This window comes from Diadema antillarum, unplaced genomic scaffold (assembly GCF_040938485.1).
Source record: "Diadema antillarum isolate AM-2024a unplaced genomic scaffold, OU_Dant_1.0 scf00000123, whole genome shotgun sequence".
NCBI lineage: Eukaryota > Metazoa > Echinodermata > Echinoidea > Diadematoida > Diadematidae > Diadema > Diadema antillarum.
This window is the reverse complement of record NW_027271012.1, coordinates 2,207,517-2,229,791: the sequence shown is the minus strand read 5'-3', so window position 1 is coordinate 2,229,791 and position 22,275 is coordinate 2,207,517. Positions and strand designations below refer to the sequence as shown.

Here is a 22,275-nt window from a genome sequence, read left to right as displayed (position 1 = left end):
TATATTTGTTTCGTGAAAATTTGTCTGATTCCAAGGAATCATGAAATGGAGCTGTAGCACAAAAACTAATACAACAAACGAACGAAGAAGCAAATATCTTTTCTGTTCAGAGTCATTGCTAATATTCATATCAGTATTTATTTACATGACCAGTACACTCACAAGTTTCTTCGAGAAATCATTTACAGGTGTTGGACCGTATAATCGGCAGCACATTTTGGGATTAAAGACATACCCTTGACTCGAGTCCCGATCTACATCGTGTATATGTCTACAAGGACAATGTAAACCAATATCAACTAAAGACATATGATAAATTCGATACAATCCTTATAAAGTTTAAAGTTTGCCACGATTGAAAATATTGTGTATATTAATCACCAGACTGTCCATTTTGTTTACAGACTCTGTCCAGACGTTTTGATATGCCTAGTGTGATGAGAGGTCATGAGCATAGTTTACAAGGCAGATGATGATTTTTTTTTCTTTTCAAAAGTGGAAACTTATAAATTCGTTGAAATATTGCAATTAGTTGCATATTAACTGGGACGACGGGCAGTATTTTCTCCCTTTGATCCTGAATTAAGTGCCATATGGTTCTGCCATAGAAGCACGTCTATAGTGGTTTGCGTTAATTGTTCTACTCTGAATTTGCACAAACTTTGTGTACTTACATAAGTTCCCCAAAATTATAGTGTATGACGGTAAAAAAAGATCTTCTCAGAGAGAGGGAGAGAGAGAGAGAGAGAGAGAGAGAGGGTTATGATACAATTGAATATGTCATAATAACATAATAATGTTCAGATCTGTTACTACCTTAAGTTTTCTGAAAATGTCTATATTCCATATACTGTTTTTAATAGATGTCATTACTCCGGTCTCTTGGTAATTTTCCATCCAAATGAACTGTAAATAGCAGGGAAAGAGACCCCTTTAAACTAAAGAGCAAAAGTTATAAATGCTTCGAAGAGCTCTAGTTTACATCCAATATTGCAGACTACGCCTGCTCTCATAATTACCTACGTGAACTCTCAAACTTCAAGTACCGCTCACATACTAATTGCTAGGTTCCTCTTATATGGATAGGTCAGGGCGCGAAGACGTGACATGAATCGTGCTATCGGGCATCTGCTCCGACTTCGCAGACACGTCCTGCATACTGCATCCACGGAGCTTTAGCCCCCTGCTGCATCTGAGTCATACAGCGCACTAGAAACTCGCTGGCTGCCTTCCATTCGAGCGGGCCACGGCACGGACTTTCATGTGCACTGTAGGACAACGGAAGTGGACGATTGACGTGTCTACATTATTTCGGTGCACGTCTGGCGCTGGATGAAGCCTGCACCTGTAACTGCATACAGTTTTTTCGCTCTATCTACTCATCACACCGCCGGGGAGGAAACAATGAACACAGTCAAACATGGTTTCTGGCCTGGGGAAGAAAATAATTTTGGTTATCTTAGTTACGGCTATTGCTATTTTGCTTGTGCTGAACTACGTCGGGCGATTGAGTTACGCCTCTGACGAGTACACGTAAGTACCGCACTTTCCCGAGACATAGCTCACAGACATGCCCGCAAACTAGCAGGTCAACTACCCGTACAAATTTGGTCTTCATTACTTCCTTCGGGCCGGTCGCAGGTGATGCTTCCAGGCTCACGATCCGCCATGAATAGTTAGAGTGATGAATAGTAATTTTGAGGGTATTAACACGCTTATTTCTGTTCTTGTTGGGAGTTTGACTTTGGGCCATTCGAATCGATCTCCTTCGACACCCATACACATAATCAGGTCAACTTTTTATGTGGATGATGTTGTTTCTTTTAAATTGGACTATCTCGGCTCAGATCGCTCTAGATTCGGAATATCAGTGAGCCTGTCGCTGTCGCTCATGTATACTGTACACGTACATAAAATGCTCGATCCTAGAACCTATGCATGATCATTGTCTATATTTCCCATCTCCTGCTATGGTCTGCTGTTATTTCGCTACTACTAAAAAAGCATACAACATGCATGTTTGACAAGAAACGATATGAGTTATTCAGTAAGAAAGACCTATAGACACGCCATCATGATCTCGAGACTGTGCCATTTTCAAAAGAATGAGAGAGACATAATGTAATCATCACCCCTTTATCGCAGACTTTCCAGACTTCAGAGTTGGAGAGCTGTAGGCATAAATACAGACTGTATTCATTCTACACAGTGAAAGTCTTGGTGGTGCATGGCAGTACGAAAGCAAAATACGTCAAGCCAGTAGGGAATTCATTGTCATCGACTGTACGTATTGTTATGTGCGGTGATTCTGTGCTGCGGTGCAATCCGGCCCCCTTACGTAACCACTCAAAAGTGCTCGAAGCAAACCATGCATGCAATATTTGATGTTTTAATACAGCTGAATTTGTTGTTGTCACACTTTACGCTTGTCGAACTGGAAGCATAAAATCATTTTTTTTTTTAAATCGTCTTCTTTGCAAACATTCATCTCTGTGGATGGAATGATCGATAATCTAGGGAGTGACAGGGTTCGGGCAATAATTTAGGGCTATGATAGGAATATAGCCGCTCTCACAGTAGAAATGGCTTCGCATGCTGCTGTTTGCTCTCTCTTTCAATGTGCTGGTAGCTATGAGTGTGTGTGCTTTAAATAGAACAGGGAGGTGAAGACTAGTGTCTCACCTCCCTGAATAGAAGCAGAGAATGAAGATGCGCTGTAAAACTACTTTTCTGATTTTTTTTTTCAACAGCAATGAATATAGAAAAAAATACACTGGAATACGCTTTAATGGAGTACTCACAAAGGTCAAATACAAGCATGTCAGATTTAAAGATAGAAAACTCACCTGCGCAAATGTGTTCATCGTGGAGAAATAGCCATCTCTGTTAAGCGAGCCTAATTTTCAGTTGATTTTGATAAGCTCATCATTAGTAATACAGAAGTAGAAAATAACAAGTCTCATGTTCAATTCATTTTTAAACTCTCCTAAATAAATTCTTGTATTTCGTCTTTGATGATGCGTTGAAACACGACTTGTAATAATTCACTGAAATGTGAAACATTTGCCTCGTTTCCGAATTAGTGGCGTCGAGCATGACTTTGGAAGCGAAGAGGCTGACTAATTTACATCCCTCTGGAATGCTTTAGAACCCAAGGATTTGTGTGATTGGATTTACAGAGAGTTGTCGCTCCATCTATAGCACCGTCCAAGTTTGTATTGCCTACTGGAAAGGCTCCATGCATCTAGTATGAATAAATATTGCAGCACTGAGCCATACGGAATTATTCGCTGAGAATTACAGTATTATGGCTTGGATGGTTCTGGAGAATGCGAGAAGACATCTGCGTAACAAAAGACTTAAAGTATTACGCAACAATACAGCCTGTCAGGACAAAGTGAACGACGCGAGAGAGGAGATCACGTCTGAATGGCACTTTTCAAAGATGCCCCCCTCTACAACAACGGGAATGTACGCAGGGCAGTGGAAAGGGGGATGGGTGTTTATAGACCTCTCACACACACTGTCGGCTCTTGAAAAAGAAGCGAAGGAAATGTATATTGCACTCATTCTTTAATGAAATGAAATGCAATGTTAACCTCATGATATAACTTGTAAAACATAAGTCAATCCGGCGTAGAAATTTGTGCGATAGTGTTAAATAGAGTTGCACGTTGTGAATGTGCTTGAATGTGTAACATGCTCATAATGCAAAGTCAGTTTTATCACCTGCCCGAGAAATTCGGACATACAAAAATGAGATTGCTTAAACTTATAGTAAAGTTTCTTAGAAATCAATATGTCGGAACATCAGGAGAGTAAAACTGATATTCATTTCACCAATGTTTGTGCACTTTTTGTTTGCGCATCCCATGCGTTTACCATTATGAACCGCTAATGATGATAATCATAATAGTCATAATGATAAAAATAAGGTCTTCTTTACGCAGGGTGACCTCTTCAGTCTTACCACTGCTTTACCAGAGGGCCGTCCCATTATTATTATCATAGCCAGGTACCCATTAATACACCTGGGACGAGGGGACATGGTGGGTAAGAATATCTCGTCCAAGAACGTATAAGCATTTGGCGGGAATCAATCTTCGTTCCTCTGATTTGGAGTCGGGAGTCTTATCCACTATACCACAGCGCCGGTCATCCTTTATTAGTACATGTACTACATTGTATAGTATATGAATGGCGAAGAGTAATCGCCATCGTAAAGACTTATTATTCCTAAAAATATAATGAAATATTATTAGAATTATATTGGAAATAATGAAGTACAAATCTTAGAGGGTAGCATTTTCTCTTGATCAGTCAGTGCATTCACACAACAGATTTCAAAGATATTAAACATTTGAAAGACATGTAGGCGTACTTTTCCCGCCAGGTACAGGCTCCTTTGCGAGTAAAGGCATCTTTTCAAGGCGTATAAAAGTCATTTTACTTTCCTCAAAATAAGCATTGTGCTCTCCGTAGCTGGCAATTATGTAACAGTAGCGCTGTAAAGTTGGACTACCATTTTTTTTTTATATATACGCACTGTGTACGGAGACAATATCGACAGTAGTTGAGCTTGCAAGGCGGTAGATCTTGTACCAGCACTAATTCTGCTTATGAACAAGACAGTGCAAAAGAAATATTGCTGCTCATTGTCACTCATTAAAATTTCTGTTTCAGACAGACAAACGAACAGTTTGAGTTTGTCCTAGGCGCTTTGGCTGGAATGAGGGAGAGAGATATTATATCAGTCATGCTGGTTGTATGTCCTTGCGTTCTTTGAGGCACTGAGAAGTGGAAATGGTACAGTATTTAGGAGGCGATTCAGCATTTTTTCACAGGTGATTGTAATAATACGCGTTTGTACGGCTGTCTTAATACACTATAGTCAACCTACTATTAATGTAACGTTTAAAGTAATTCAATCATGATTAGCTCACCTGAGCCAAAGGCTCTCAAGTGAGCTATTGCGATCGCCCTTCGTCCGGCGTCCGTCGTGCGTCGTGCGTAAACTTTTTACATTTTCATCTTCTTCTTGAAAACCCCAAGACCGATTTTCATCAAACTTGGCAGGTAGCATCCCTAGGGGGTTAGGAACTCAATTTGTTAAAATGGGCACCATGCCCCACCCAGGGGGCTCCCAGGGGGGCCCAAACCCTCCAAAATTAAGGAATCTGTAAAAATCTTCTTCTCCAGAACCAGAAGTGATAGAGCTAAGTTAATACTATGACTTAGTACATTGATGACTGTAGTTTCAAGTTTGTTCATGACAGAATCAGGGGTGCCCCCCCCCCCCCCTTGGGACCCAGGGGAGGGGGGTGGGGAGGAATCTTAAAAAATTTGGGCCTTTATTGTACATTTTCATCTTCTACTTGAGAATGCCTGGTCAAATTTTGGTAGAGCTGTGACTAATTTAGATTAGTGACTGCGTGAAAGGTGAACTTGCGATACTCAGGTGAGCGCTAGACCCGCGGGTCTCTTGTTTAGTTATAGACGTGACTCACGTTGGAAATCATACGAGTTTCCGGTTTGACATGAATTTCCATTTTACAAATCACGCCAGAGAATGGCTGTGTGTCTGTCACACTTTTAATCACACGTGATGTAAAATACAGGAAATGCTGCAATGGTTTTGGCACTTTGGAGCCATTCAGGTGAAAGTGCTGGCGTTGTAACGCCAATTAAAGGGAACACAAACCCAAAGAGCAATGTGGCTCGAGTAAAAGCAGTAACATTAGTAGAACACATCAGTGAAAGTTTGAGGAAAATCGGGCAATCGCTGCAAAAGTTATGAATTTTTAAAGTTTTGGTATTGGAACCGCTGGATGAGGAGACTACTAGAGGTTATGACGTATGAGTGGACAATTATATAAAGAAAATATGAGAGCAATTCCACAAAAATTCACTTTTCTAGCAAAATGAAAGAGTACTTGACTAGCCGCTCTTAGAAAGCAGGGGGAATAAGTGCTACCCCTAACATATGTCAGTATCAAGTTGATGGAATATGTAATTTTCATGAAAAATGATTTTTTATTGAATTCCCTTTATATTTTCTGTATATTGTAGTCCACTCATACGTCATAACCTCTAGTAGTCTCCTTACCCAGCAGTTCCAACACCAAAACTTTAAAAATCCATAACTTTTGCATCGATTGCCCAATTTTGCTCAAACTTTCGCTGATGTGTTCTACTTATATTACTGCTTTCACTCAATCCACATTGCTCTTTGGGTTTACGTTCCCTTTAACTCTGCCATGTAGTTTTGTATTGAGCTCACACGAGCCGGTTGGTTCAAAACTGTTGCGATCGATTACCGCTGGACAACGATATTTAAAGGAAGTATAAACAGAATTCATTATAAATATATCTTTATTAATTTTTCCAGCAAAATTGACGAGCATTTGACTCCCCCTTTTTCAGAAAGTAGGGGTCATAATTATTACCATTAACATTGATTTGTCAGTAACAAGTGTGTACTTTTCACAAAGAAATGAATGTAATAAAAATGAATGAATGAATGAATGAATGAATGAATGAATGAATATAGATAAATAAATAAATGAATAGATAAATAAATAAATGAATAAATAATTAAATGCAGTGACGTCACAAACTGTTGCAGTCTTCTCATCTAGCTACGGCGGCACTGAACATTCATAATTTTGAACGGATTGTCCGGTTTTCATCACACTGTCACGGATGTGTTCAGCTGATATTATTGCTGTATTCCCTCTATCCGCACTTAGATGAGCATGTTAAAGGCCTATGTCCTGTAAAGTGTAGTAAGAATTAACGACTCGTCATGTGCATTGTGATGATAGTGTCGCGAGATTTGTCTATGTCGCCAGAATCAAGACGCTTGTGATGTCTGTTATCAGGTTTAGTTTGTAAATCCTTTCGATTTGTGTTTTCATGGTTTTAGGAAGAATGCATTATATATGTTTGAATGATTTATCACTCTCGTATTTGACAATGTAGTTATTGCTTTCACTTTTATTTTCTCTTTACATGTAGGCCTGCTGCTGTACCTCGGATATGGCCGAATTTTTCCGACCACGATGGACAAGGAAATGAAGTAGGTGCCAATTGATGATAAGAACATTTTGTTGACTTTGTATCCTATCTGTGTTAAGGAATTAATATTCAGTGTGGGTACTATAGAATATCAAACACAACTTGCAATGGGTATAATGTGCAGCTTTTCCAACTTCGACATATTGACATGTTATACGTTAGCGTGACAATCATCTTGTTTAATTCATAACTCGGCTGTTTGGTTTTATGATGCAGAGGAGGTTGAAGACTGCTCGTATATAATTTACACACCCTATCCACAAATAGCCAGGAACAATGAAATAGTCTGGAAGTGTCGACCTCGGCGTTAGAAGCGCGATTATGTACAAGAACGGCCTTTGTTTTGGTGGAGAAAATACCCTACCTACCTGCTGGGTATCCTAAAAGTTTCGCACACACACTTTGTTGTGTAATCTAATTTGGGGGGGGGGGGAAGGAAAGCACTTTAGAGGGCATCGTCCATGCAACTAAATACTTGTACTTCATGATGCAGCCTTGTATTTCCTTATTCTACAACTCTCACACGTTGCTCCATCACATCATGCACTTAATATCCTTCTTGTTCTCTAATCCTCAGCAAGTGTATTTCATTGTCCCGAGCTCTGTTCTCCTTTGTTATCATACAGAGCGTATGAAAAAAGGTAATCCAACTTTGGAGGGCTGCCATTTCTTAAAGGACAAGTTCACCTTCATAAACATAAGGATTGAGAGAATGTAGCAATATTAGTAGAACACATCATTGAAAGTTTGAGGAAAATTGGACAGTCCGTTCAAAAGTTATGAATTTTTAAAGTTTTTGTGCAGTAACCGCTGGATGAGAAGATTACTGCAGTGTGTGAATAACTTAGATGTCACATGCGTACAACAATATAAGGAAAATATAAAGAGAATTTCACAAAATTTCATCTTTTGAAAAAAGTACACATTCCCCCGACTCGTCACCGACAAATGTTATGGGTAATATTATTCCCCCTGCCTTTAGAAAGAGTCAAGTCAAGTGCTCTTTTATTATGCGAAAAAAGTGAAAATATGTTGAATTTTCTTTACATTTTCTTTATACTGTTGTACGCATATGATTCACAAGCTGTAGTAGTCTCCTCATCCAGCGGTTCCAACACAAAAATTTTAAAAATTCATAACTTTTGCATCGATTGTCCAATTTTCCTCAAACTTTCACTGATGTGTTCTACTAATATTGTTCCATTCTCTCAATCCTTATGTTTATGAAGGTGAACTTGTCCTTTAATTGTCAGTTATTAAGAGCACAATGTTGATTTTAAGGAAAGAGAAACTCTTTCTCTTTCCATCGATGCCTAATTATGTTGACAATTGTCATGCATGACTGAGCACGTGGAAGACAACAATGACAAAATGCACTTTTTCCAAGTTTGCGTGTTGTGAAGAAACAATGCATGTCCCACTGCATGGATGAGATGTGTCAATGAAAGTTGCCAAATAGGCCAGCCTGTACGAATGCAGGTTCGTGTTCAGGATTAGTGTGTATAGGGTTTGTGTTAGGTTTTCTCCTAACATTTTATGGTCCGTAACCTTTAACATGGTCTTTTGTCCAATAACTTGGTCGCTCCCACAGAGGCCAACCCACACAATCCATTTTTCTCTATTCATATTCAGCACATAACTCCCAGTGGCAAACCATGTCTTGAATATGAAGAGAGTAAAATGGCTATTACAATGGTTTCTCCTTAATGGGAAGGACCAAGTTATCAACAACATGGCCATGTTGAAGGTTATGAACCATAAAACATTAGAAGAAACCCTAAACACGAATCTGCAGTGGTGCAGGCTGGCCTGATGATTCGACCACTTTCACTGACAGATCTCATCCATGCGGTCAGACATGCATTGTTCCTTCACAATAACACGCAAACTTGGACAAAGTGCATTTTGTCATTGTTGTCTTTAAAGTTCATGTGCTCAGTCATGCATGACAATTGTCAACATAATTAGGTATCATTGGAAAGACGAAGAGTTCCTCTTTCCTTACAGCCAACATTGTGATCTTCATAATTGACAATTAAGAAATGGCAGCTATCCAAAGTTGGATTACCTTTTTTATACGCTCTGTATATCATTAGAAGACTATCTGTGTCCAACGTTTTGCTCGACAGACTTCTAGAACTCAAAGTTTAGCCTAAATTCCTGTACGTACGTACAGGAATTTTTGTCATGAGGGTATCCGTATGCATAAAATTTGGACATACGTGAGTAAACTTGTGATGTTTCTCACATTCCTTGCACTAGGATGTTGCCAGCATTATTCGGCAGACAAATCGTACTTTTCAACTCAACGACACCATTGATAACAAGACAAATGGCACGGTGACGACACCAAAACCACCGGTAGTCCTACCGCAAACAACAAGAAAGGATGCAACATCGAAAAGTGCAGAGAAGGAAAATGTCGTGACGACTTCTGTACAGAGTCAGGTGACCTCCAGTAACAATCAGGTGACTTCCAATAAAGGTCAGATGACTTCCAGTCAAGTCCAGGCGGCGACCTGCAAGCGGCGCTACAATATAGCTTTCTTCAAGATGCACAAGTGCAGCAGCAGCACCGTTCAGAACATTCTGATGCGGTTCGGAGATAAGTATAACCTGGATTTTGTGCTGCCGTCATCCGGAAACTATCTAGGCCACACATACTTCAGTAAGAAGGCTGCGATGAATTTCCCCGTGTCCGACTACAACATCCTCTGCCATCATACCCGCTTCAGCAAAGAAGGTACAGTAATTGTATAATGAAGTCAGTTTTTTCCATATGTTTTGTTTGCGTGCTATATGTTTCTTAAGTCCTTCGTTGATACTACGTTTAAAATTAATTTGTTTCCAACAGATATAGGTTTAATGAATGCAGAAATATTTATAGAACATTATCAGTAAAATATGAGGAAAGTGGATAATCCTTTCCAAATGTATGAATAGTTTGTACGTTTTGATTAAAACTTGTATCGTCATCGCTGGATAAGACAGCTTGAACAGTCAGTAATGTCATAGTAGAATATAGCATAGTAGAATGATGTAAAAAAAAAAAAAAAAGAATTCCACATAATATGTTCGTTTTCAGGCACAATGCCAGGGTAGTCGACTCGCCTCCCCATCAGGAATCAGGGGAAATACTAAATTACACACCAGGTACTAGTCGAGGACATACATGTGTACCATTCATTTTGAAGAAATGTGGATTAATTTTTGTTCGTATTCATATTGTTGTACTTTCATGTTATCGGGTATTGTTTTATATCTTTCTCATCTTGCGATGGCGGCTTAAGAGATCTATAAAACCGAAACGTGATTGCAGATATGTTATGACTTTTCAGCGGCTTGTCCAAATTTCTTCAAACTTCATTATGTTTTCACTTAATTTTTCTGCGTTGTTAACTAAATTCACAAAACTGTACGTTTGGCTTAAATTTCCGCTTAAGTCGAGCTCATTCAATATAATTCCGCACCTAAATTGTTAGTCTGATCGGGGAGGTGTAAGAAAAGGAGAGACAACTCCTGCTCTCCTTTGACGTCATGCGCGGCACCGCCGAGAAGTTATGCGCTTAACTACAGGTGAAATCAGGTGCTTTGACAAAAGAGAGCATCAATAATCGGGAGTAGCGCTCTCACATCTAGAAATACTTGCCCCTCCTGCATTTCACTCTCTCTCTTTCAATGTGATGGCAACAATGAATTTGTGTACCTTGAATTGGAGCAGCGAATCAAAATGCAGTGTAAACTGACAATTTTAACAGCAAATACATGTAGTTTAAAAGCACGCTGGAGCACGCCTTAGCGAAGTACTTTATTTGAAAGATCAAAATATCCCAGATTAAAGGATAGAAAACTAACACGCGGAAATGTGCGCATTATAGAAAATATTAGGTTTTTAAGAGGGCCTAATGTTCATTTCATTTCGATTTGCGCATTACGAAGAAACTAGAAATACATGTTTATAATATTGAATTCTTTCCTAAACTACTCTTAATCAATTCGAGTAGTTCATTGAAAATTTTGCGAGGAAATAAAGCTTGTAATTCAACGAAAGGTGAAATGCGTTCTTCGTCTCCGAACTTCGCCTTGCAACTAGAGTGGTGCTGAGCATGACTTCAAAGCGTATAGTGGAATGCTAGAAATCCCAGTGTAACGCTTTGAACCCAAACATGTGTTTGCATGAATTACGAAGAGTTGTCTCTCCTTTTCTTACTCCTCCCTGGTCTGATAAACAAATCAGACCAAAGTGAATTTGGCCTCAGTGTGGTTTTTATAGAGTTCGGGGAAACTTTTCACCAACATAAGATATCCAGTAAAATTCTGAGTTCCAAAATGAGCCAAGGATTGATAGGTGAAAAGATCCTGCGTAGTATGACATGAGTCACTCAGTGGTAATTAAATCCACATGAATACTATACACAGATGCTTATTTCTTTAAACATTCTGTTGTATATCACCCATAATTGCATGACATCTAAGCTGGAGCATTAGAGCCATCCTTTGATCATGTTAGATACTCCAAATGCAGCTGTGCAAATTTGTGTATAGGAAGTGAAGCTGTTACGGAGTCAAGTGTGTAATCAGGGCATGCAAAACATGTAACATAACATACAGGTGTGGCCGTGGTACTACGGTAATTAATGGCAGGGACACAGCACAGCGTCTTGTCAATATCCAGATGGTCGCCAATTAATGTAGAGCACCAGCCACGGAGACAAACATTCCGGGCGATCATGTAATGCTTTTTATTCAGGAAAGAGCATCCATCGATCACAGTCTCAAGGAAGATGCGGTGTACCACGTTTTCACATCAGCCCAATAAAAATCCAAGCTCGAGATATTTTTCGCGATCGCAACTTCAGCACGCTATTTCATTTCCTATTCACATCAGCCCGAAGAGAATTAGCCCGAAATTTTTTCGAGCTAATTCGACAGCTGAGCATGCGCAAACAGTGTCGGATATACCAGTAGAGCGCACGCTTTCGGGTCACACACGCTAGGCATGATGGGATGCATCGCGCTAATTTCTTGAGGCGATTTCACATTATCAAATAGCGCGCTAGTTCGCTATGTTATCCCGCTTTTTCACAAATTTCCCGAGTTGGACTCGAGAAATTTTCTCGATCAGAGCGATACAATTAGCGCGCTAATTTGTGTTCCCATTATCAAATAGCGCGCTATTTCGCGATCGGGTTAATTTCCCAAGTCAGAATATAGCGCGCTATTTCGAAACATCGGGCTGATGTGAAAACGCCTATTAACAACGTTTTCACACGAAACGGAGTTCACCTTGTACATCGCTGTACACTTTACGCAACATTTAAGTGCAGCGCCTCTGCGTGTTTTCATGAATTTGTCATAATATAGAAACAAGACAATAAATTAGATATTTTCATCGAAATCAAACATCGAAGAATGAAAAGTTGTGGAATTGAAGTTTTACATGTTCACGCGGTTTGGGAACATTGAAGAGGACTGCAAATCAGGTACGGGCATTATGGCATGTCCCCGCAGCTCGTCTTAATTCATTCGTACTCTGTCACAGCTTGAAAATAGTGGTTTACTGATTATTCAGCAAGTGCGCCACCACATCTTCCCTCACATAGTCTGAAAGTTTGTTTTGCTAGAAGGCATTGCACAATTTTTATTCATTTATCTATTTTTTTTTTTTTTTGGGGGGGGGGGGGGAGGGGTTGGTTGGCTTTGATATTCTGTGTATTTAAGCCTGACCGTAGAGGGGGTACTGTACGCAGTGACCTTAGAGTATAATACAGTGTTTGTTTGTTTGTGTGTTTTTTTTCAAATGATAGAATTTATTGATTTCTCGAAGCAACATAATCATACACAGGATGGATGAAATTAATTATTACTTCAACACCATATAAAGCCATTTCTTTGGTACAAACGATTTAAACACTTATCTGTGTTTTTCATGTTTTCTTTTTCAAATATTCAAGTAACTCCTTACTAGCAAAGATACAATAAAGGGTCGTGCATGCAAGGGGAAATAGGACAAAACTCTTGGCAGTCCGAAAGCCCGCCCAGGCCCACACGACATAGCGACGAGTGCACAGTGAATAACTTCCACAGGACCATTGCAATGTACAGCTGATGAAAGTAAATTCGTCGATACTAATAGGCCCCATGGAAAGAAAATCTAAAAATTAGCTAACCACATGCACCCGTCGTCTCCACGCTTAGGCAGGCCTCCGGCGGACCTCCGGCAAACCATTGGGTCGCCAAGGATATACCCTGCCCGAAAGCATGCATACATTTACATTACACAATAAAAGCGAACTGCATACAATTGAATAAACCCGCTTGTTTACTTCATGCATACTACTTCAACAGAGGTTGCCACCGGCAACCCGAAGAACCCCTTTCGAGCTGCAAGGATGAAGTCGCTCTTGGCAGTGCGACAGCTCGCCCAGACCCACCTGACATAGTAACAGCGCGTGCATGCAAATTGTATAAAGTACAGCAGTATCATTCATACCAATGTACAGGTTAATGAAAGGAAATTCGTCAATGGGCCCCACGAGAAGAAGCATCCATAAATTAGCCGATCGCATGCACCCGCCGCCGCCACGCCCAGGTAGGCCTCTACACGAGAAAGCCACCGGGTTGCCAAGAACATGAAATAGAATATATTAATGAAGCAACAACAGACAGTTCAAATAAGTTGAACATGTCTCCATTTATCCAAAAACACAGTGATTTTACCTTGTTTTAGATATATAGTTTCTTCAATTTTATTATAATGTTTCAAAGCTTTTTGGAATAACGCCAAAGATAATATGCCGTTCTTACATCTTGTGGTGAATATGTAATATTTGGCATGTAGAAAAACAGAATTCAATGTAGTGAAAGGACCATTTGAAATTCCAAATATGAAATCGTTAAATGTGAGAATAACTTCGTCTTTCAAAACTCGTCTTTGGAACTCTCTCAAAAAACGTTGAGTATAAGGACACTCCCAGAACAAATTTGAAATTGTCTCGGTTGTATATAAACAAAAGCTGCATAAATCAGAATCTGACAAACCAATTTGTTTTAGCAGTTTATTCACCCCGAGGATGTTGTATAAAATTTTAAACTGAAAATAATGTAATTTTGTCGACAATGAACTTTTAAAAGGAATGAGATAGATTTTTTTTTCCAGTCAGTGACTGGTTCTATCAAAATTGAATTCCATTTTTCTTGTGATTTGGAACTTCACGAAGTTAATCAACGCATTTTCTATGAATAAATCTACATACTGTAGGAGCTTTCTTAATATTGTAATATAACCGGATTTCTCCAGTTATTGTGTGGGTTCTTTTTTGGGTAAGTTCGCGGACACCTCACGCAGACTCACAAGGATCACATCATATCGCATCATCACGTAGAGAAAGCATCAATAATTCACCGAGATTACAATCGAAGTGCGTGCGAAGAAGAACTTTATTACCGTACTCGCCAATCCGGCTACCCGTCAGGACCAGTCGCCTGACACGATGCACCACTGTATCGCCGCACGAATGGCCGATACACACAGCGTTACAAGACTTTAGTGTACAATACACTACAAAACCACGGGGGGACTCCGCGGACACGTCCGCCCCCGACGAGCGTCAGCTCACCACTCCTCGCTGCTTCTACCCGAGCGAGAGTATAACCACGTGCGACCCGTGACCCCCATCGAAACTCATACGGTCATGGGGTCACCGCACGCCCCCTACGTCCTAACCAGACGTACCAGAGACAGCAACTTCAGTGCTCTAACCTCATTTCATTACACAGCCCCTCCCTAAGACTAGTCAGTCCCTTGACTAGGGCAACTCGGGCTTTACATAAATAATGAAATGACCGAAACCGGATACTACAATCCCGTATCCCACACAAACAGAAACATAAACAATAACGCGAGAACAACATTTTTACATAAACTTCACAGATTAGCGTAAGCACATTTACCTATTCTTACACGCTAAAACAACCAAGTGTATGACATACATACGCGAAACACTGGTTCGCAACTTTGCATTTACATGTATTTACATAACTTAATAAACACACACAAAAAAGATGTGAAAACTGCATCATTACTGAACAAGCGAGGTATTTATCACTAGGCCTATGCATCATGGTCTCCCGCCTAGCTTAAACAACGAACGCAGAAGTTACCTTCCAAAAGTATAGCTTTTCCGATAGTTTACATTGTATTTACACGTATTTACACACACACACACACAAAAGAAATAAACAAAGCTCTCTTAATAGCAGTCCACATTTTAAAGACAAATAGAACACTGTAGCGTCATAAGTCGTTGCGCCTTCCGCTAGGGGTTCCCGTCCTGCACTCCAACCATAGCGTCTCCGGAGAATTCCTTGTGCCGCCCCACTTGGTGTAGCAGATACCCTTATCGTAAGTCTTCTCGCAGACCACATGACAGATATGACAATACGTCACTGCTGGTTCAACCTGTCGAAGTAGCACATGGCGTTGCAGGTATGGTGCACCTATTGCAGGGATCCCGCAGTTTCCTACATTATATACATTAAGTTGCGGCTGTACACGAGTCACTACAATCACCTGGCGCTCTACCCAGCATCCCTGATACGAGTCATCGCATCGCTGAGGAGAGTTTCGCTTCCTTGGTTGATTGCGCCGGAGATCAGTATGGAAAACGTCGGAGAAATGGATTCATCTTTGCCGGTGTGCACATCGATAGGGTCAGACTCTGGTCGAACGTCTGCAGCTTCGTTGAGGAACTTCCGAGGTGAATGGTGCCACGAGGACATGACGATCCGGCTCCTGTAAAGGAGCATCAATACCTCCACCAACCTCGATCAAAGACTGCAACAACGGCTCACCAAAGCACTGTTTCATTCGAGCCACGTGCATAAAGCTTTTCTTTCCGATGTTTTCTCTTGTGTTTGGCAGGTCACGTCCGACAACCTTCCTACAACCAGGAACGGACCTTGTCATTTCCGTTGTCAGGATGTGTAGCAACGCAGAATTGCATTAAAATGCACCAGGAACAGAGTTTCGGTCTGATCGTGAAAACATGCATGTGCGCGCATAGCAGGCATTCGATTTGAAGGCACTACTAACGACACTGCAGGCATAGCAGGCATTCAAGGTGAAGGCACCGCTGGCACTACAGGCGCTACTATTTCTTCTTGACGAGTAGGGTCCTACTGTATTTTCTTCCGGCGTAGACTTCTGCCTCTCATACGACTTCAACTTCATGATGTCGGTATTGACAGATGAACTTGCAGGCATACTGGGCATTCAATTTGAAGGCACCGCTGACACTGCATGCGCTATAGGGTCCTCTTGACAGGCGCTATTCTCTCTTTATCTTCTCCAGGCTGCGTAAAGTCTAAAACAATACAGGCGCCTTCGCCGGCAAGCGCCTTTCCCCTGCAGGCGCCTTCGCTCGCAGGCGCTTTTCCCCTGCAGGCGCCTCCGCCTGCAGGCGTCCTTCACTGCAGGCGCCTTCCCCTGCAGGCGGCTTTCACCTGCAGGAGCCTTTCAACTTCAACTGCAGGCGCCTTTCACCTGCAAGCGTCTTTCACCTGCAGGACGAAATATACGCAAGATGAATTTACTGATCCAGACTCACCCTGCAGGCAACGAAAAATATAGTAGGCATTCGTAACGAGGGCACTACTATAGCACTGCAGGATTAATCATCTCTCCTCTAATTCAAAATATGTCACAATAACATGAAAATGATCGTTATAGCAGTCTCCTGGTCCACGCAACCCATCCCACCGCTGCCACCAATGTAATATAACCGGATTTCTCCAGTTATTGTGTGGGTTCTTTTTTGGGTAAGTTCGCGGACACCTCACGCAGACTCACAAGGATCACATCATATCGCATCATCACGTAGAGAAAGCATCAATAATTCACCGAGATTACAATCGAAGTGCGTGCGAAGAAGAACTTTATTACCGTACTCGCCAATCCGGCTACCCGTCAGGACCAGTCGCCTGACACGATGCACCACTGTATCGCCGCACGAATGGCCGATACACACAGCGTTACAAGACTTTAGTGTACAATACACTACAAAACCACGGGGGGACTCCGCGGACACGTCCGCCCCCGACGAGCGTCAGCTCACCACTCCTCGCTGCTTCTACCCGAGCGAGAGTATAACCACGTGCGACCCGTGACCCCCATCGAAACTCATACGGTCATGGGGTCACCGCACGCCCCCTACGTCCTAACCAGACGTACCAGAGACAGCAACTTCAGTGCTCTAACCTCATTTCATTACAATATCAAGAATCAATTCTTCTTGATAATTTTTATCTTGAATTTGAGGTTTTCTGACAGCCTTTTTCCAGTTAAGAGGAATTGCAGATATCATGGAAAAAATCCAAAAAGATACACTGAATTTCATATTTGTTTTTAAATTGTGAAAATGAAAGGAAATTACCCTGTTCATTCAACAGATGATGAATTCTTATAATACCTTTATCTATCCAATTATGATTGATAAAACTTTTCCATTAATTCTGATGCAAGAATTGTTCCATATAACCTGATTATGAATATAACGTTCAGGAGGTTACTTCAACAGACAAGAATTTCTCGTATGAATATATTTTTGACCTGATTAATCATATCCCTGCAGTCGAGATTGCAAATCCAATATAGGTCTCCGCCGAGATCTTTCATTGATAATTCAAAGAAGCATTTCCAGCTACCTTTACTATCAGGGTTAAAAAAACGTTTTACCCATGCGGTTTTGAGACCCATAATCATTGACTGAATGTGTACCATTCGTAATCCTCCCTCACTATAATCTCCAATAATAATTTTACGTTTTTATCTTATCTGGCTTCTTGCTCCATATAAATGAATATATAACAGACTCAATTTCTTTTATACAATTTTCTGGAGGTTTTGGAAGAACAGAGAATACAAATACTAATTGAGATATACCGAGAGATTTAACAAGAGTAATTTTACATATTGGGGTTAAATTTCTAGGAGCCCAAACTCTAAGAATTCTTTGGTTTCAATAATTCCATTTTAGGCTTAAAATTGAGTTCAAATAAATCATATTCGGGTTTGTAGTAAAACGGTATAATACAGTGTTAGTACAGTACTATGAACAACAAATGAGTGACTATCAGAAACTTGCATTAGTCATTCACCAGTATGTTTCTTTATGATTCTTCAGAGGGGAAACATAGCATGGATGCCTTTGTATCTGTGTTCATGAGGCCCTTAAAATGAAAATAGAGGGGCAATTTCCCTTTCACCGTAGATGAGCATCTCAACCCCTTGGTTTATGCTGAGGACTTTAATTGTAAATAAAGTTGTTTATTACGTATTGGTATTTTTTTCAAACAAACTGAACACAGTATTTAGTTGAAAATTGCTCAGGATGATGTAAACAAAAGTACTTATAGATTCATTATGGCTTATGTGTGTGATATACAATAGAAAATCAGAGCGTTAAAACCCCCCACAAAAATAGCATTTAATGCTTCTGAGGAGGTGTGTATAAAGTGAATACATGTATTAACACTAAAATAGTGTCATTAATCAATTGTCAAACACAGATCCTACAGCAATATCTCAGATGATAATAGTATGCGATACACGGACATGTATTTGGTGTGTGTGTGTGCGCGCTCGAATGGGGGCGTGTGTTTTAATTATGAGTCAATTTGTTTGTTCTGCTATCTTTTAAAAAAGTTTTTTTAATAATAATTGTGATATTTTGTCCTTCTATGATATAATTTTTTTTTAATTAATCAAAAATATGCATTATATTCGTGAAATAGTATCTCCATAAGGAAATTCTACTAACAGCATTGGAAAATATTACAAATGAGAAGGGTGCATGCATTATTGTCTAGGTATGCTGGGCAACCACTCTGACTTTTTGCAGTGTTATTATTAAAATGTGTTTTTTTTTCCATTAATGGTTTGCATGGATTTCGTCAGAGCAAATAATTGATTAGTGTTCAATTAGTGTTTATCGCCCATCGCATTTTTTTCTTCTTTTTTGTATCAAGAAGTATGATCGGCTTCAGGTGCAAGAAAAAAAAGAGAGAGAAATTAATATGCTTCTTAATCTTGATGTAAGCTAAAGAAAGCGGCTATCTACTTTGAAACCACTGAATTTTCATTGATGCCTAATGATCACGCAAGGACCATGTATTGATTCCTTTTGTTCACGAGTTATCGATGTACATTAGTCACGAGTAACAGCTCAAAACTCATCAAATCTTCATTCTCCATTCACACTCAAGGGTTCTCATCGGTGATGAAAAAGGACGCCCTCTACGTGACAATTCTGCGCGACCCTGCAACGATGTTCGAATCCACCTTCACATACATGAATTATCCCCAACGCTATCACCTCGCCGGCCCCAGCGCTCTGGCGACGTTTCTGAAGAGCCCCTTCAGGTATTACCAAAGCAGCTCAGGTAAAGACCACGTGAAGGACTCCATGCTGTTCGACCTTGGCCTCGGGATGGAGTTTAAATTTGACCAAGCTGCCATCGACAAGAAAATTGAGCTCAGCAGCCGAGATTTCGACCTGGTGATGATGACGGAGTATTTCCCCGAGTCACTCATCTTGCTCAAGGATGTAATGTGCTGGGACTTCGAGGATATCGCGTACTTCAAAATGAACGCGCGCAGCAAATCTCAGATCCCAAAGATCTCGGAGACGATGGTAAAGCAAATCAGAGAGTGGAACAAAGGCGATAGTCTCTTATACGATCACTTCAACAGGACGTTTTGGGAGAAAGTTCGGGCATTCGGCGAGGAGCGCATGCGAAAGGAGGTCGACCAGCTGGAAGAGATGAACCGCGAGTTGAGAGACAGGTGCATTGGTCAGGTGGTGGTCAACGATCGCCAGGTCTGGCACCCTGCGGGGGTCAAGGTGGAAAGTTTTAAGTTGAAGCCGTCTGCAGCCAATGACAGAATGTGCAAAGCTATGGCCAAGCCCGAGTTGCTGATGACCGGTTACATTCGGCAAAAACAGATCGCCAGATACTACGGGGGTGCGCCACCGACGCTTTGATGACAACACATTGTTTTTAACTGTTGCTCGTTTGTTTGCTTGTAGGCTCTTGTGGTTCCAGGCCTGCTCCTCCTTTCCTTTAAGTCCATCTTTGTCGGGATAATAATGCCCTACCTTCCATGCTTACACGTGAACATTGATACATCTGTTGTGTTGCTGTGGTATGGTAATACCAGGCTGGGAGATTGGGGGGGGGGGGGGGGGGGGGGGGCGTTGTTCCCCTAATAATTCCCAACAAAATGTGTTTTTATTTTCTTATTATTTTATAGAAAACTGTCCAAGTAAATAATCCAAAGTGTGTACCAGATATCTGAATTTCACTTCTAAAAATGCAAAATCCCTCTCTCCTGGGACTGGCATACCTGCTTCTACACCCCTTTTGGCCCTTTCCCATAGATTTACATTTTTAGAGTGACAGATTTCAGAATGATTCATCAAAAGTGTGTTCCAGATCTGTCACTTCACTTCACGTTAGAGAAATGAAAAAGTTCTGTCTGGTGGGAGGGGATACATCTTTTCAATTAACCCTTTCCCTGCTTTGGTTTCCCTCCACTAGTTTAGTACACTTTTGGGGTTGACAGCTCCCAAATTCCATCAAAAATGTGTTTATGAGATATTGCAAAAGCTCTCTCGAATGTAGGTTCCTCCCATTCCCGAAATGAGGAAAACTTTCTTGCTTTTCTGAGAGAAACCTGTTGCAATATTTCACCCATTGTGCATCAGATCATTGAATTTCAATTCTGAAATTTGAAAATATTTCATCAAAAAGTATGCAGCATAGCATTCACTTCAATTCAAATATATATATATATATATATATATATATATATATATGTATATATATATATATATATATATATATATATATATATTCAAAAGTTCTGTCATCCTCATTTAATATGCCTACCCCCACCCCTTTGGTTTACTCGCTTCCTTACCATAGATTAAGACTCTGCACTTTGAGAGTGGGGATTGACGATATTGCATCAGATCGTTCTTGTTCATTGAATTTCAATTCTTAAAATGGAAGAACCCCTTCTTGTGGGAGGGGATATCCCCCTAACTTCGATTATCACTTAGTATTAGGCCTACATAGTGATGTCGCACACGCGGAAGAAGAGCTGAGATACCGCGATTAGTCATTTATTTGTCTGTGAATATTTATTTTTCTTACTCTTTTGATTTAAAAAAAAAACAATTCCCCAAAAGTATGCACCAGATCGCTGAATTTCCGATCTATAATGCAAAATCGTATCTCCTTCGGGTAGGAATGGAGATAGTATATCCCCTCCCACCCCCCCCCCCCCCCCCGGCTCAGTCGCTCCGCACTTTCGACTGATATGCCTACTCCAAGGTTTGCCCCACCTACCCCCCACACCCCTACGCCATCGTGAAAACAGATCAACAACATGGTATTTTTCGTATTACTGTCGTTGATTATCTTTTTACAAGGACAATGTAACTCGCTCCCTGGCCAAGAACAAAAAAGGGCAGTGGAGACCTCCAAAAAAGGAGCTATTTTTTATATGGTGATTGGTAAATATTAATGAGTTTGATCACTCTTTTAAAACAAAACGTCGAGTTTGTACCGTGACGACAGCTCATGTGTAAAACACTGTTACGTGTATTGCCTTATCAACGATTCGTGGTATGCCGTACAGCACCACATTCTTTATGATGTAAGAAGCTTTTCGCCAAAAACTCTAGCCCATTTCTCTTTTGTAAACTCTCTCATACCGCGGGACTCACGCTTACATAAGCTGCATGATTTTAGATGTGATGCCCTGAATACCCCCAACTGATCCGTGAAATATACTTCCTCCCAAATTTATTTGCCTTGATGTTTTTGAAAGATTTCCCAGCAGATTTTGTTTGTGATTGACTGACATATTTAATGCATGTGACAAGACCACATCTTTTTTTTTTTTTTTTTTTTTTTTGCTCCCCTTCTCTTGTAAATCAACGAAACACACTGTGCGGTGATTGTTCTGTCTTTCTTTCTTTTTTTTTCAGATTGTTTCATGCCTGTTCGCAAACTGGGTGACTTATTTAGCAAATAATATTATAGTGAAGAGGTAGGAAGTACAAGTAAATGTATAGTGACTCACAGAATTTTACGGTTCAAATCTTAATCTTATGCGATGTTGGGCCTGAC

The 22,275-nt window shown here is 40.5% G+C and overlaps 1 protein-coding gene across 1 annotated transcript; it reads left to right on the top strand.

Annotated features, from left to right (window-relative positions):
- The first annotated feature begins 1,438 nt into the window (after window positions 1-1,438).
- On the top strand, window positions 1,439-20,298 carry LOC139720224 (galactosylceramide sulfotransferase-like). Its single transcript, XM_071631590.1, has 4 exons — window positions 1,439-1,533; window positions 7,018-7,078; window positions 9,340-9,820; window positions 19,342-20,298. The coding sequence occupies exons 3-4, from the start codon at window positions 9,568-9,570 to the stop codon at window positions 20,118-20,120; spliced, it is 1,032 nt and encodes a 343-aa protein (XP_071487691.1). The 5' UTR covers window positions 1,439-1,533; window positions 7,018-7,078; window positions 9,340-9,567; the 3' UTR covers window positions 20,121-20,298.
- The last annotated feature ends 1,977 nt before the right edge of the window (window positions 20,299-22,275 follow it).